At 42.1% G+C, this 14,276-nt stretch overlaps 1 protein-coding gene across 3 annotated transcripts in view; it reads right to left on the reverse strand.

Annotated features, from left to right (window-relative positions):
• Positions 1 to 3,837: 3,837 nt before the first annotated feature.
• The window catches only part of PRDM10 (PR/SET domain 10), a 103,444-nt gene continuing 93,005 nt past the window's right edge, over positions 3,838 to 14,276 (reverse strand). For all 3 annotated transcript variants that reach the window (XM_016922284.4, XM_016922282.4, XM_054662855.2), the window contains 2 exons: positions 9,743 to 9,846; positions 3,838 to 6,610 (listed from right to left, as the gene is read on the reverse strand). In XM_016922284.4, coding sequence (XP_016777773.4) covers positions 6,407 to 6,610; positions 9,743 to 9,846 — 308 coding nt within the window. In that variant the 3' untranslated portion in view covers positions 3,838 to 6,406. The remainder of the gene's footprint in view (positions 6,611 to 9,742; positions 9,847 to 14,276) is intronic.

Genomic DNA, 14,276 nt, shown 5'->3' on the forward strand with positions numbered 1-14,276 from the left:
GCCCCAGGCCCTATGCTAAGCACTTTCTACCTACCGTCTTTGTGCTGCAGCCCTGTGAGCTATGCACTATTAGTGCCCATTTTACAGTTGAGGACATGAGTAGAACGCGACCTCAGCCTGTGCTTCCGAGTTCCTTCATTCCTCCTTCCCGTCCCCGGGCCCTCGATGTCCAGAAAGAATGTAAACACATCGAAGGATCACATTTTAAAGTTAAACTCCATCATTTTCCTCTTCTTAGATATGAAGGCCCCTTTCCTGTTATTCACTGGGTTTTGCTTAGTACGGCTTCACACTACTTATTCCAGGTACTCCCAGCAGTGGCGCAGAGACCATCCTCAGTTCTGTGTGTGGATGGGACCAGAGAAGCCGGCCGGCCGAGCTAATGTTCTTCCCTTCCTGGAAGAGAGTAGTTTCCAAACAACCCGATCTCTGTTCCTCTACTGGCTCCACATATGCTCTAAGTTCCTGTTACACTGTTGAGAGGCTCTTGAATTAGAAACTATCGAGTATAAATGGCAGTGGAATATCACTCTATAGTTGTCACCGATATTTCCCTTACCTTGAGATTGTGACAAGACCAGAAACAGAAAAAGAGTAAAAACAATGTAAACTATAATTTTTGATAGACTTTGTTTTTTTAAAGTAAAGTTAACAAAATTGAGCAGAAAGATATTTTCCAAATACTCCCCGCCCCACCTCCCCACCTGCATCGCCTTCCCTTTATCAACATCCTCTACCAGAGAGGTACATTTCTTAGAACTGATGAACCCGGCCCGGCCTGGTGGCTCACGCCTGTAATCCCAACACTTTGGGAGGCCGAGGCGGGCGGATCCCGAGATCAGGAGATCGAGACCATCCTGGCCAACATGGTGAAACCGCGTCTCTACTAAAAATACAAAAATTCGCCGGTCGTGGTGGCGGGCACCTGTAGTCCCAGCTACTCGGGAGCTGAGGCAGGAGAATTGCTTGAAATGGGGAGGCGGAGGTTGCAGTGAGCCGAGATTGAGCCATTGCACTCCAGCCTGTCGACAGAGCGAGACAGAGCGAGACTCCATCTCAAACACAAGAACTGATGAACCTACATTGATACATCATTACCCACCATCACAGTATAATGCAGAGTAATTTCACTGTCTTAAAAATCATCTGTGCTCTGCATATTCATCTCTCCCTCTCCTCTACCCCTGGCAACCGCTGATCTTTTTGTCTCCATAGTTTTGCCTTTTTCCAGAGTGTCATCTAGTTGGAATTACATAGTATGTAGCCGTTTCAGATTGGCTTCCTTCCCGTAGTAACAGGCATTGAAGTTTCCTCCATGTCTTTTCATGGCTTGATAGCTCCTATTTCTTTTTAGTGCTGAATAATATTCCATTGTGTCGATATATCACAGTTTTATCTATTCGCTTACTGAAAGATATCTTCATTGTTTCCAGGTTTTGGCAATTATGAATCAAGCAATTATGAATCAAACAACCCAGAAATCCAACCACCCACTCCAGGCATCTTTGCATGAACGTATCAAAAACACCTCAGTCCCAATGCCCAGGATCTTCCTCTTTGAGAGGCTGAGATAAGTGGATCACTTGAGCCCAGGAATTGGAGACCAGCCTGGGCAATATGGTGAAACCCCATCTCTACTAAAATAAATACAAAAAATTAGCCAGGTGTGGTGGCACGTGCCTGTAGTCCCAGCTACTCAGGAGACTGAGGTGGGAGAATCGCTTGAGCCAGGGAGATCGAGGCTGCCGTGAGCTGTGATTGCACCACTGCACTCCAGCCTGGGCAACAGAGTGAAACCCTGTCTCAAAAAAGTAAAAAGAAAAATAAATCAATGAAGAATAAGTAAGACTTTTCCTTTACCTTCGTTATTAAAGGTAATAATGATGTTCTTTCTTTATGTAGATCTGAGGCTCTGACTTTTATCATTTTTCTTCTCTCTGAAAAACTTAACATTCTCTCCAAGGCAGGTCTACTGGCAACAAATCCCCTTTGCTTTTGGGGGATAATTTCATGGGCTACAGCATTCTAGGTTAGACACTGCTTTTTTCTGTCAACACCTTAAACATTTCATTCCACTCGCTCCTTGTGTGCACAGTTTCTGAAGAAAAGTCATTTTTTGTTCATTTGTTTTTTGGTTTTGAAGGATTTTTTTGCATTTATCCTGTGTGTCCTCTGAGCTTCCCGGATCTGTGGTTTCATGTTCCGTATTGATTTGGGGAAATAATCAATCATTATTGCTTCAAATATTTCTTCTGTTCCTTTCTCTGTCTTCTGCTAGTATTCCCATGAGGCATAGTTATAACTTTTCTTCATCATCTCACAGTTTTTGGATATTGTTTGTCTTTCAGTTATAGAGGTTTCTATTGAGATATCCTTAAGCTCAGCAATTCTTTCCTAAGATGTGTCTAGTCTACCACTTAGCCTCTCAGAGCTACTCTTCATTTTTTTTTTTTTTTTTTTTTTTTTTTGAGGTGGAGTCTTGCACTGTGACCCAGGCTGGAGTGCAGAGGCGCAATCTCAGCTCTCTGCAACCTCCACCACCCAGGTTCAAGCGATTCTCCCACTTCAGCCTCCTGAGTAGCTGGGATTACAGGCACCCACCACCACGCCTGGCTAATTTTTGTATTTTTAGTAGAAGCAGGGTTACACCGTGTTGGCCAGGCTGGTCTTGAACTCCTGACCTCAAATGATCCACCCACTTCAGCCTCCCAAAGTGCTGGGTTTACAGGCATCAGCTGCCGTGCCCAGCCTGCTCTTCATTTTTTATCTCTAGCATTTTAGCTCATTCTTAGGATTTCCATCTCTCTCCTTAGATTGTTATTGCTTGTTGTCTACTTTCTCTAGTAGAGCCCTTTTCATATTAATCACAGTTGTTTCAAATTCCCAGTCTGTGAATTCCAACATCTCGGCCATATCTAATTCTGAGTCTGATGTTTGCTCTCTTTCTTCAAACTTGTGTCTTTTGCCTCTTAGTATGCCTTGTAATGTTTTTCTTGATAGCTGGTCATGATGTGCCAGGTAGAGAGAGCTTCTGTAAGTGGGCCTTTAGCAATGTGGTGGTAAGGTCTTGGGGTTGGGGAAGCATTCTGTATTCCTAAAGGAGGCCTCAGTCTTCTGGTGAGCCTGTGCCTCTGGACTGTGAACTTCACGAATGCTACGCAGTTATCCCCTCTTAGATGAGGGACGATGGCTAGAATGGGCTGGGGCTGGCTATTTCCTTTCCTCCAGGTGACTGAGGTTCTGCTATAACTTCAGCAGGTTAGGTGCTTGTTATAATAGAAAGATCAGAAAGCTCTGGAGTATTTCAAAATGGTTCCTTCTCCCCTTCCTCTGCTGGAAGCATGAGGGAATTTTTCTCCAAATTTCACTGTGAGAACCTAGCCAAGCTCCTGGGGATAAAACTCACAAAAGTGTGGGTCTCCCTTGACCCCCCCTCCAGTGACTGAGTTCCCTGGAGTTTTTAACCTCTGATTTCTCCACGCTGAGCCTGCAGCAATTCATCAAATATAGTTCAAGTTTTCCTACCCTGGCGCTGGTTCTCACAGAGGTTATTGATCGTGGATTTTTTTCTCACAGGTTTCTGTTCAATAAGCTATGATTCTCTGTATTTGCCTGTTTGTCTTTCCAATTTTGGGGACAGCAGTTTGTCCTGTGAGCTCAACTTTCTGACAGATCTAAGGAGAGATGTTGATCTTTCCATTTGCTCAGCTTCTTACTTATTGCTAGGATGGAGGGACAACTTCCAAGCTTCCTGCATGCCACGCTGGAAACCAAAAGTTGCAATTCTTCAAAGAAAAAAAAATAGCTCTTGTAGCTTCACACATACAAACAAACAAGTTTATTAAAAAATATATTTATTAATTTTTACACCTGCTGCATAGCACAAGACTATTAACACTATAACTCACTGAATGTACAATAAATGTTCACATTTAAATAACAGGATAGGGTCAACATTTTCAACCAGTGGGTCAGCTTTAGCATCTCATGAAGTGCTTTTTAGACCTAGATATCTTAAGAGTTTTTTTGAAAGGATACTTCCAAGTCAGAAAACAAGAAGATCAAAACAATAGGTTTTTCCAGAATAACAGGAATTTTACATGATGAAATGTCTATTTCTGTCGGTACAAATCAACGATAAAAACAAAATCTACATCCAAGCTACTCCAAAATACTCACACTGCACTGAATGAAGTCTACAGTGTCAATGTGTCTTGAGAGAGGCCACAATATCCACACTGGCTACATACATGTTTTCCAAATTAAGTTTTCTGATGGCTCATCATTTGCCATCTCTTCAAATCCAGGTCCTTTTAAAAATCTATGACCTTGGAATAAATGTGCAGAATACCTGATCTGAAAGCCATGCGATTTGGCTCGACTGCCATCCGCATCTCTGGCTGATAATATACAAATTAGTCTTAGAGTCTTTATTTCACTTAAGGACCAAAGAAGAAGAAGAAGAAGACAACTTAGAAGGGAAAGCAACAAAGAGGTCCTTCCACAATATTTTCCTCTGTGTATTTTAAAACTTAAAACAACTGCCATAAAATGAACATTCCATTCAGTGATTCTTTTCAGTTTTCCAATAACTTATTCCTGAAGGGAGGGGAATACCTTATGGTTCAAATTAAAAAGAACGTAACAGGGCCAAATTTAAGTTATAAAAGCTAAAACTGAACCTTTAGAAAATTCCACTAGTCTTCTCCTAGAAAGTCTTTCTAGACCGGACACTAGGATATTTGTAATCATTACACTGTGGGACTTAGGGAACCCGAGCCTGTATTTTGTAATGCAGGGTCAATATTTTCTGTTGAATATCTTTGTCACAAAGAGAGTCCATTTTCAGTTTCCATATATATTTATGAAGTAATTTTCTCAAGTTCTCTTAGTACTCAAACATTGGGGAACAACTACATGAACGCAGTCTCAGAAATAAAGTGCAAAATCTACACATCAATAAAGTTCTTTTAACAGAATTATTCACTTTTCAGAAAATTGTCTTTATCATAAAGAAGCTACTCTACTTAATTTATAGAACCAGTTTTTACCCAGAAATGTAAATTAATTAACTTCATTTGAAATGAAGTAAGGTCTTTCTGTTCTGGAGTAATAAATTCTACTATGCAGTAATTATTCTGAAAATGTGTTAGCATGTCACAAAAAGTTAAAATATATACTGATTTTTTAATGCCCAACTAATAGTATATTCATAAAGACTGGATTTCTTCCAGATGCCTTATAACTACCTGAATTATTAGAAGTGGCCCTCACATTTTAATTTTTTCCCTAAGTGTGAAGTTGATCATCTTATTAAAAGGTCTAGATGAGTCACAATATGTTTAAAGTTAAAAATGTTAAGAAATAAGAAATGCCACCTTCCCGTCCAACTTGAAAGAATGTTCATTTTAAGACAGCATTAAAAGTAATAAAATACACTGAACATGTCAGCAAGAGTTAAATGTGCACTTGGTAAGAACAAGGAATATATCCTTTACCAATGAATGATAAATGGATCCTGCAAGGCAGAACAAAATTTCAATACTTTCTCTGTCTCTCTCTCAATAGTTTTGGTAATTTTTCTTGGTACCAATATCTCCTTCTTACCACCACCACAACCACAGAATGGGAGGCAAAGCTTTAATGTAGCGGTTTAGATTCTGCCGACATCAAGCAGCCTTTTCTCTTTCAGGTTGTCCACCTTTGTGAAATAATGAAGAACTATCAGAACATGAGCTTCTGACCTAATCCACTGAGGACCAGCATCTGTGGAAAGCACTAGCAACAGCCCAACAGTAGTTTTCTAAAATAGGGAAGTTAAAAAAAATCAGCAAGAAAAATTTAGATGACAGTTTTTGCTTCAGAATATCACTGTCAAACTTTTGTTTCATCATTTTAATTTTGTTATTCAGCAGGCTCCCGTTGTTAAATTACTGAAAACTAAAACAAGATAAATCAGTTCAGACCTAATACACACCCACAAAATGCCCCTTCTCCTTTGGTGCCATGGCTTGGAATAAGAAGTCCAGTAACCATGAACTTGGCACATCCTGTCTCCACCTTTGGTATGAACACAATATGCCACTTAATATTTCCACAAAGGAAAAGTAAGGCTCCTCAGTATGTTAAAAGACCAGCTCAAGAGCAAGGCAAATTCTCTCCACCTCGAAATCTACTTTCCCCTGAAAGATCTCTGTTCTGTGGCAAAAACCGAGGGTTTGAAGAGTCAATTTGATAAAGATGACCTTGGCAAAATAAACCCCAGTGTATGGATGAGAGACAAAACTGTGGTTTCCGAACTCTTGAGTGAATAATAAATCTTACAAAAGAGCTCTAAGTGTCAGAGCTTTCAGACTTATGAGAACAGACATGAGGTGGGTGCTGGATTCGAGCTCCAGGGTGGAAGTCATGGCTTGGTGATATGCACTTCGCTGCTTCCGTTCCCGTTGGTGGTGGTGGTGATGATGTACTGTGTGGTCTGCTGTTGGCTGGTGGTCTGGGGGTCCAAGGAGTCACTGTGTGCAGGTGGCTGGACCTGGACTCCACCAGAGAGGGCAGAAGCTTGCTTTTCTTCCAATTCTGATTGACTTTCTGATAACACATAATGACCCTAGAGGAAGAAGAAAAGGATCCTTAAAAACCTGGGGCCTTAAAGGGAGGGTGAAGCTACTGGGGAAGGAGGGAGATGCGAAGAAATGTCACAAGGGACCCAAAATAGGCATCTATGAGACATGCTTTGCCTAGGTCCTTTAGAGAGGGTGGATCAGTCACAATAATTGATTACAAAGGTAAGCTCCTTAAAGGAGCACCTTAGCAGTTTCACCAAATGATAGAGCGAACAACTTCAGGTACAGTAATTTGCATCATGGTGGTAACATACGTGGCAAAGAAAACATGCCGTTGCAATGCTCCTAATAATTTACAAATTCAGAAAAGATAGTTAACTGTCCATTCGATCTTAAGATTAATACAGGATGGATCCAAGAAGAGATATTTAAAGTCTCCTTGAAGAGGCAGAATGACCCTGAAGACAGGTAGTCAAGTCAATGGTTCTCAGACTTCAGAATTTCAAAAGACCAGCAAAATTTAAAAAAATAATAAATGGAGGCCAGGCATGGTGGCTCACGCCTGTAATCCCAGCACTTTGGGAGGCCAAGGTGGGCGGATCACCTGAGGTCAGGAGTTCGAGACCAGCCTGACCAACATGAAGAAACTCCGTCTCTACTAAACATACAAAAAAAATTAGCCGGGCGTGGTGGTACATGCCTGTAATCCCAGCTACTTGGGAGGCCGAGACAGGAGAATCTCTTGAACCCGGGAGGCAGAGGTTGCAGTGAGTCGAGATCATGCCATTGCACTCAAGCTTGGGCAACAAGAGCGAAACTCTGTCTCAAAATAATAATAATAATAATAATAATAATAATAATAAATGGTTCCCAAATTTTATTTTGTCAAGTAAGGTCATTTAAAATACGCGACCATCAAATAGACATTTTAACACTCAAGAGTGCAGGAACAACAGGATCTCAGAAAGAAATCCCTTACACTGAATACATTTAGCTTTATGAAAACTTACACATGGTCTTTGTTTTCTTATTTTTCCCCTCATCATGAAAACGTCTTCGTGACGTTCAGCCTGTAGCTGGCTATTTTGTTACATTAACATTTTTAAAGAAATGTGTCTGTCAGTCAGAAGGAGGGTTAGTCAGCTACAGAACAGAGGAAGAGAGACGTCGCAGAGAGACTGTCAGGCAGTAGCCTGTCTGCACTGCCCAGAAAAGAGCCATCGCCAAATACCCATTTGATTCCACTAGGGCCAGATGTTCTGAGTTCACCCCCACCAGACAACGTTCTGATTATGATTGGTTTTTCCATGTGGGGAGGGGGCTGTTTCTCAACCTAGGGTCCATTGACTCCTAGGGGGTCCATAGGTCGGCTGCAAAAAATGCATGAACCCCCAAAAATGGACATTAAATTAGTGTGCACATACACCGTGGCAGGGGGAGAGAAATAACTTTGGCTAAAACCATTCTCAAATGAGTTCCAGGCCAGAAAAAGGTCAAAGTCAATGGGTCCTACAGGGAACAAAAAATGTCCTGATCATGCCAATATGATTATCTCATTTTACATTCGTTACTGTTTTCACTGACAATTAATAGTGTTACTCTGGATTTACATATCTCTCCTAAGTCTAGTTAATGTGACCTCGTGTGCTGAGAAACAGGTGAGCTCTCAGTACACTAAAAAAAAAAAAAAAAAAAAAAGAAAGAAAGAAGAAAAAAAAAATCAGGTTTTTGAGGCCATAAGACTAGCTAGCTACCCTCTGAAACCTCTTAAGAAAATCTTCCCTTGGTAATATCTCAATATTCCTAGCCATTGAAGAGCATTTTTCCTTTTTTTTTTTCCTTCTAGCTTTATTAAGATATAATTAAACAAATCAACCTGATTAACATATCCATCAACTCATGCACTTACCATTTTATTTTGTGGCAAAAACATTATCTATACTATGTTAACAGTTTTCAAGTATATGATACATTATGAACACAGCCAGCAGGCTGTACACAAGATCTCCAGAACTTATTCACCCAGGAGTATTTTTCTTTTTTTTTCTTTTCTGAGACAGAGTCTCACTCTGTTGCCCAGGCTGGAGTGCAGTGGCATGATCTCGGCTCACTGCAACCTCCGCCTCCCAGGTTCAAGCAATTCTCATGCTTCAGCCTCCTGAGTAGCTGGGATTATAGGGATGCACCACCACACCCAGCTAATTTTTGTATTTTTAGTAGAGGCAGGGTTTTGCCACGTTGGCCAAGTTGGTCTTGAACTCCTGACCTCAAGTGATCTGCCTGCCTTGGCCCCCCAAAGTGTTGGGATTATAGGCGTGAGCCACTGAGCCCAGCCAAGAGTATTTTTCTAAATTCACATGTATGTACTCTGTCTTCTAATAACTTAAGAGGCAGGCCAGAACAAACCAGTGAAGATAAAAACAGAAGAAGGAGATACAATCAACATTGTACCTGCCCAACTTAGATAATTTATGGCAATGTTTTTCACTTTCGGGTGGATGAAATGTTTAATACAGCTCCATAATTGATTCATTATATTATTCTCTCCCAACCCAGTTGAGGGCCAATTGTCTTGAGGACTCAATCTTTCCAAGAAGCATATAAAAATGCTCATAAGGGCCAGGCGTGGTGGCTCACGCCTATAATCCCAGCACTTTGGGAGGCTAAGGTGGGTGGATCATGAGGTCAGGAGATCAAGATTATACTGGCCAGCATGGTGAAACCCCATCTGTACTAAAAATACAAAAATCAGTTGGGTGTGGTGGTGCGTGTCTGTAATCCCAGCTACTTCGGAGGCTGAGGCAGGAGAATCACTTGAACCCAGGAGACGGAGGTTGCAGGTGAGCTGAGATTGCACCACTGCACTCCAGCCTGGCGACACAGCAAGACTCTGTCTCAAAAAAAAAAAAAAAAAAAAAAAAAGGCTCATAGGGATGGAGCTAGGACCATTACAGTTATTAATTGAACAGATATTTATTGAGCATTTGCTATATCCTAGCCTTCTGGACAGGGCACTGAGGATAAAGTGATAATGCCCAAGACCTAGATTTCAAAGAATTCATCATCTACTGTGAGAAAACAGAGTAAGTCAATCATTACGAGATAAGTGGTGATAAGAGTTACTATACAGCACCACAGGTTGGACAGGAAAAACCCGACTGAGTAGCGTAGCTTACCGAAGTAACCGCCTTCACCTGGCCAGTAGTAACTGGAGTTGCCACACCACTGTCTGTAATCACAAACTGACCCGGAGGAAGCGTCATCATTTGAATCTCAGATGCTAAAAAACAGGAAATATTCATAGTTCAGTGGTCTCAGATTTTAACACAAGTCTTAGAAACAAAAACATAACCAGTAGCCACAGTCCGCACTGATTTGCTTGCCATGAGAGTCTCACAATGATGTGATTTCTTGGTGCCGTGAAAGCATCTCTGCTACGAATTGAGAAGAGCCTGGTACGCAGATACCCAGTGTCAGAGACAATCAGTGCATTCCCCTTCAAATGTGGCTTCTCAATATCCACAAAGACAAATACTCAACAATTTTTAAAACCTTGAAATACGTCACAAAGAGTTACCTTTTAAATCAATATTTTTATCTTCTATATTCAGATTTGAATTTGTGACACAAATGTATCCACACTTGGCTATTATAATTTAATCCAACTTGAATTTTATTTCACCACCAGTGTTATTAGAGCAAATTAAAAATAAAGCCCACCCTAGCATCTTGTTGATGGTCTCTAAATAACATTTTCTACTAAAAGGAATGAGAGTTTCTTGGGAAAATGGCTGATTCCAGACCTGGGCAGAAAGCTTGTGAGACAGCTGTGGGGCATTGTGTCTTCCCAGCACACAAGACATGTCGAAAGGCTATCGAGGCATGTGAGAATAACGCAGGAGCCAGTTAGAAGAGGCTCCTACAAGTCAGAGAGGGGATCACTCGAGCATGGGTAAGGATCACACCTGCAATCGGCTGAAACACACAGGCGTTGAAATCCAGGGGTCCATAACCACAATAAGAAGTGCACACACAACCCTATCACCTTGGATAGCATAAGAAATCAATTCATTTTGTGAAAACTGGTAAACAAAGGAAATGAATCAGGTATTTAAAGTGTTTATCCTGCCTTTCTTGTACAAACTGTAACTGAGAGTAACTTGGTAGTGAAGGTAAAATTTTTTTCTTTATAAAAGTTTTCTAGCTGATTAATGAATAAGGTGCTAGAATCATGGCCAGGCACACGGACTCACGCCTGTAATCCCAGCACTTTGGGAGGCCAAGGCAGGCGGATCACTTGAGGTCAGGAGTTTGAGATCAGCCTGGCCAACATGGTGAAACCCCATCCCTGCTAAAAATACAAAAATTAGCCAGGCATGGTGGCGGGTGCCTGTAGTCCCAGCTACTCAGGAGTCTGAGGCAGGAGAATCACTTGAACCTGGGAGGCAGAGTTGCAGTGAGCCAAGATCGCACCACTGCACTCTAGGCCTGAGTGACAAAGCGAGACTCCATTTCAAAAAAAAAAAGAATATCACGACTTTGCAAGCCCTAATGAAATAATGGAGCTAAAGAATAAACATCGATGGCTCCTAACATCACAAAAAGAGAGATGCCTGAACAGTATGTGCTCCTGATAGAAGTACACACACCAGCTATGAAGTATCAGGGGGAAAAAAACAAACTGCACCTGAGCAAGCCTGTAGCTCGAATTGCCAGTCTACAGGAAATGAAAGGAACAGAAGAGCACATATTCACTGCTTGGTAACATGGGAATCCCACCAGCAAAATCCAGAATGCGGAAAACAGCACAAATGACCCGGTTTCCTCAACACAGAAATTATAACTTAAAAAAGTGAACACATATTAAAAGAAACTCAAAAGTCATCATCAATTGCAATGTATGGCCCTTATTTGGAACCCAATATGAGCAAACCAACTTTTTTGTTTGAGATGGAGTCTCGCTCTGATGCCCAGGCAGGAGTGCAGTGCCGCGATCTCGGCTCACCACAACCTTCGCCTCCTGGATTCAAGCGATTCTCCTGCCTTGGCCTCCTGAGTAACTGGGACTGCAGGTGCGCACTACCATGCCCAGCTAATTTTTGTATTTTCAGTACAGGCGGGGTTTCATTATGTTGGCCAGGCTGGTCTCGAACTCCTGACCTCATGATCCGCCTGCCTTGGCCTCCCAAAGTGCTGGGATTACAGACGTGAGCCACTGTGCCCGGCCAAGCAAACCAACTATTTTTTAAAAAATTTCTGAGACAATCATAGAAATATAAAAACTCTGACTGGGTATTTTAAATATATTTGTGGGTATTAAAGAATTACTGTTGGCTTGGCACAGGGGCTCACGCCTGTCATCCTAGCACTTTGGGAGGCCAAGATGGGAAGATCACTTGAGCCCAGAAGTTTCAAAACCAGCCTGGGCAACACAGCGAGATCTCATCTCTACTAAAAAATTCAAAGGAAAAAAGAATTAGCCAAACATGGTGGTATGTGCCTGTAGTCCTAGCTACTGGGAGGCTGGGGCAGGAGGATGGCTTGAGCCCAGGAGTTCGAGGCTGCAGTGAGCTATGATCACACCACTGTACTCCAGACTGGGTGACAGACAAGACCCTCTCTCTTAAAAAATAAATACAGAAAAAATTACTGTCATTTCTTCTTAGGTGTGATAATGTTGTATGGAGTTGTGTTTTTAAAAAATAGTTTTTTTCAGCTGAGCATGGTGGCTTATGCCTGTAATACCAGCACTTTGGGAGCCCAAGGCAGGAGGATCACTTGAGCCCAGGAGTTTGAGATCAACTTAGCCAACATAGTGAGATCTTAGCTCTAAAAAAAAGTTCAAAAATTAGACTACATGTGGTGGCTCACATCTGTAAACCCAGCACTTGGGGAGGTCGAAGTGGGTGGATCACTTGAGTCCAGGTCAAAGCTGCAGTGAGCCACGATCATGCCACTGCATTCTCCACCCTGGACGACAGAGCAAAACCCTGTCTCAAATAGTCTTTTTCTTTTAGAGGTATGTACCAAAATATTTATGGATGAGGTGATATGATGGATCATTATCCAGCTAGAGGATGGGAGATCATGATGGGAGCATATATGAGACAAGGTTGGGTGTAAGTTGGTAACTGCTGAGGCTGGACAATGGGTACAGGATGGTTCGTTACACTCCTCTCTCTACTTTTATATATTTTTACATTTTTCCCTAATAAATTTCAGTCCCAGAATCTTTTCTACAGGTTAGAATGCTAGTTCATCCTATTATTATCATGAATATCTTCATCACTCCACTTTTTTTTTCTTTTTTGAGATGGAGTCTCACTCTGTCACCCAGGCTGGAGTGCAGTGGCGTGATCTTTCTGCCTCAGCCTCCTGAGTAGCTGAGATTACAGGCATCCGCCACCAGACGTGGCTAATTTTTTGTGTGTTTTTAATAGAGATGGGGTTTCACCATGTTGGCCAGGCTGGTCTCAAACTCCTGACCTCAAGTGATCCGCCCACCTCGGCCTCCCAAAGTGCTAGGATTGCAGGCATGAGCCACCACGCCCGGCCTGCTCCACTCTCTTTCACAGGAATTACACTGAGTACAGAGGTCAGTCTATTCACCAGATTCTAGTGGTAAGAGAGTCCCTGACTGGAAACTAGACCCAGCCCTCAATGTGACGTCCAGTGTTTAAGAGTATAGTTTGTGGCCAGGCACAGTGGCTCACGCCTGTAATTCTAGCACTTTGGGAAGCTGAAGTGGGTGGATCACCTGAGGTCCGGAGTTCGAGACCAGCCTGGCAAACATGGTGAAACCCCGTCTCTACTAAAAATACAAAAATTAGCTGGGCGTGGTGGCGGGTGCCTGTAATCCCAGCTACTCAAGAGGCTGAGGCAGGAGAATCACTTGAACCCGGGAGGCGGAGGTTGCAGTGAGCCGAGATTGCGCCACTGCACTCCAGCCTGGGTGACAGAGCGAGACCCCATCTCAAAAAAAAAAAAGAATATTGATTGTAAAAATAACTAGACGGTAGAGTTTGAGCCTGACTCCATAGCAAATCTATGTAACATAGCCAAGGATCAATCATGACAAAGACGGGCCCCCAAAAATAAATCAACAGTAGAAGAAAGATCAATACTGACCCTTTCCCTTCTCAGCACCTCTTCCTCCTAGTTTCTACTACTGAGGTCTGTTAAAGTCTACTCCTATTCCTTCCACACCTTCCATGAGAAAGGTCTCACACTTCCTGGCCTGCCCCAAAGCTGTTTCCCCACCAAGGGGTTTACCTGCCCTGACCTCTGTCAGCCAGCCTGCTACTGTTTTCCAAAGCTACTCAGGGCTTTGGAATCAACAACTCTTCTATCTCCCTCCTTTACTAGATGATGGTCAGCCGCACAGTGGGGTGTTTTAGAGTGGACACTCTGAACCAAACTGCCTGGGTTCCAATCCTCTGTTTACTAGCTCTTGGAAAAGTGAGTGTGTGGAAATTGCCTTATCTGTAAAATGCAAATAACAATTGTACTTATCTTATAGGTTGTTGTGAATACTGACTGTGATATATATGGTTTGGAATCATTCCTGGCAATATAGTAAGAGCTTAATGAAAGTTGGTTAACATTATTATTGTGTGGTGTTACCGATATTAATGAGAATATTAATCTTGGTATAGCCAGTGTCTAGTACAGCAATTGATAGACAGGCATTCTACAAATATTGGTGGAAGG

The sequence above is a fragment of the Pan troglodytes genome, chromosome 9, assembly GCF_028858775.2.
Source record: "Pan troglodytes isolate AG18354 chromosome 9, NHGRI_mPanTro3-v2.0_pri, whole genome shotgun sequence".
Lineage (NCBI taxonomy): Eukaryota > Metazoa > Chordata > Mammalia > Primates > Hominidae > Pan > Pan troglodytes.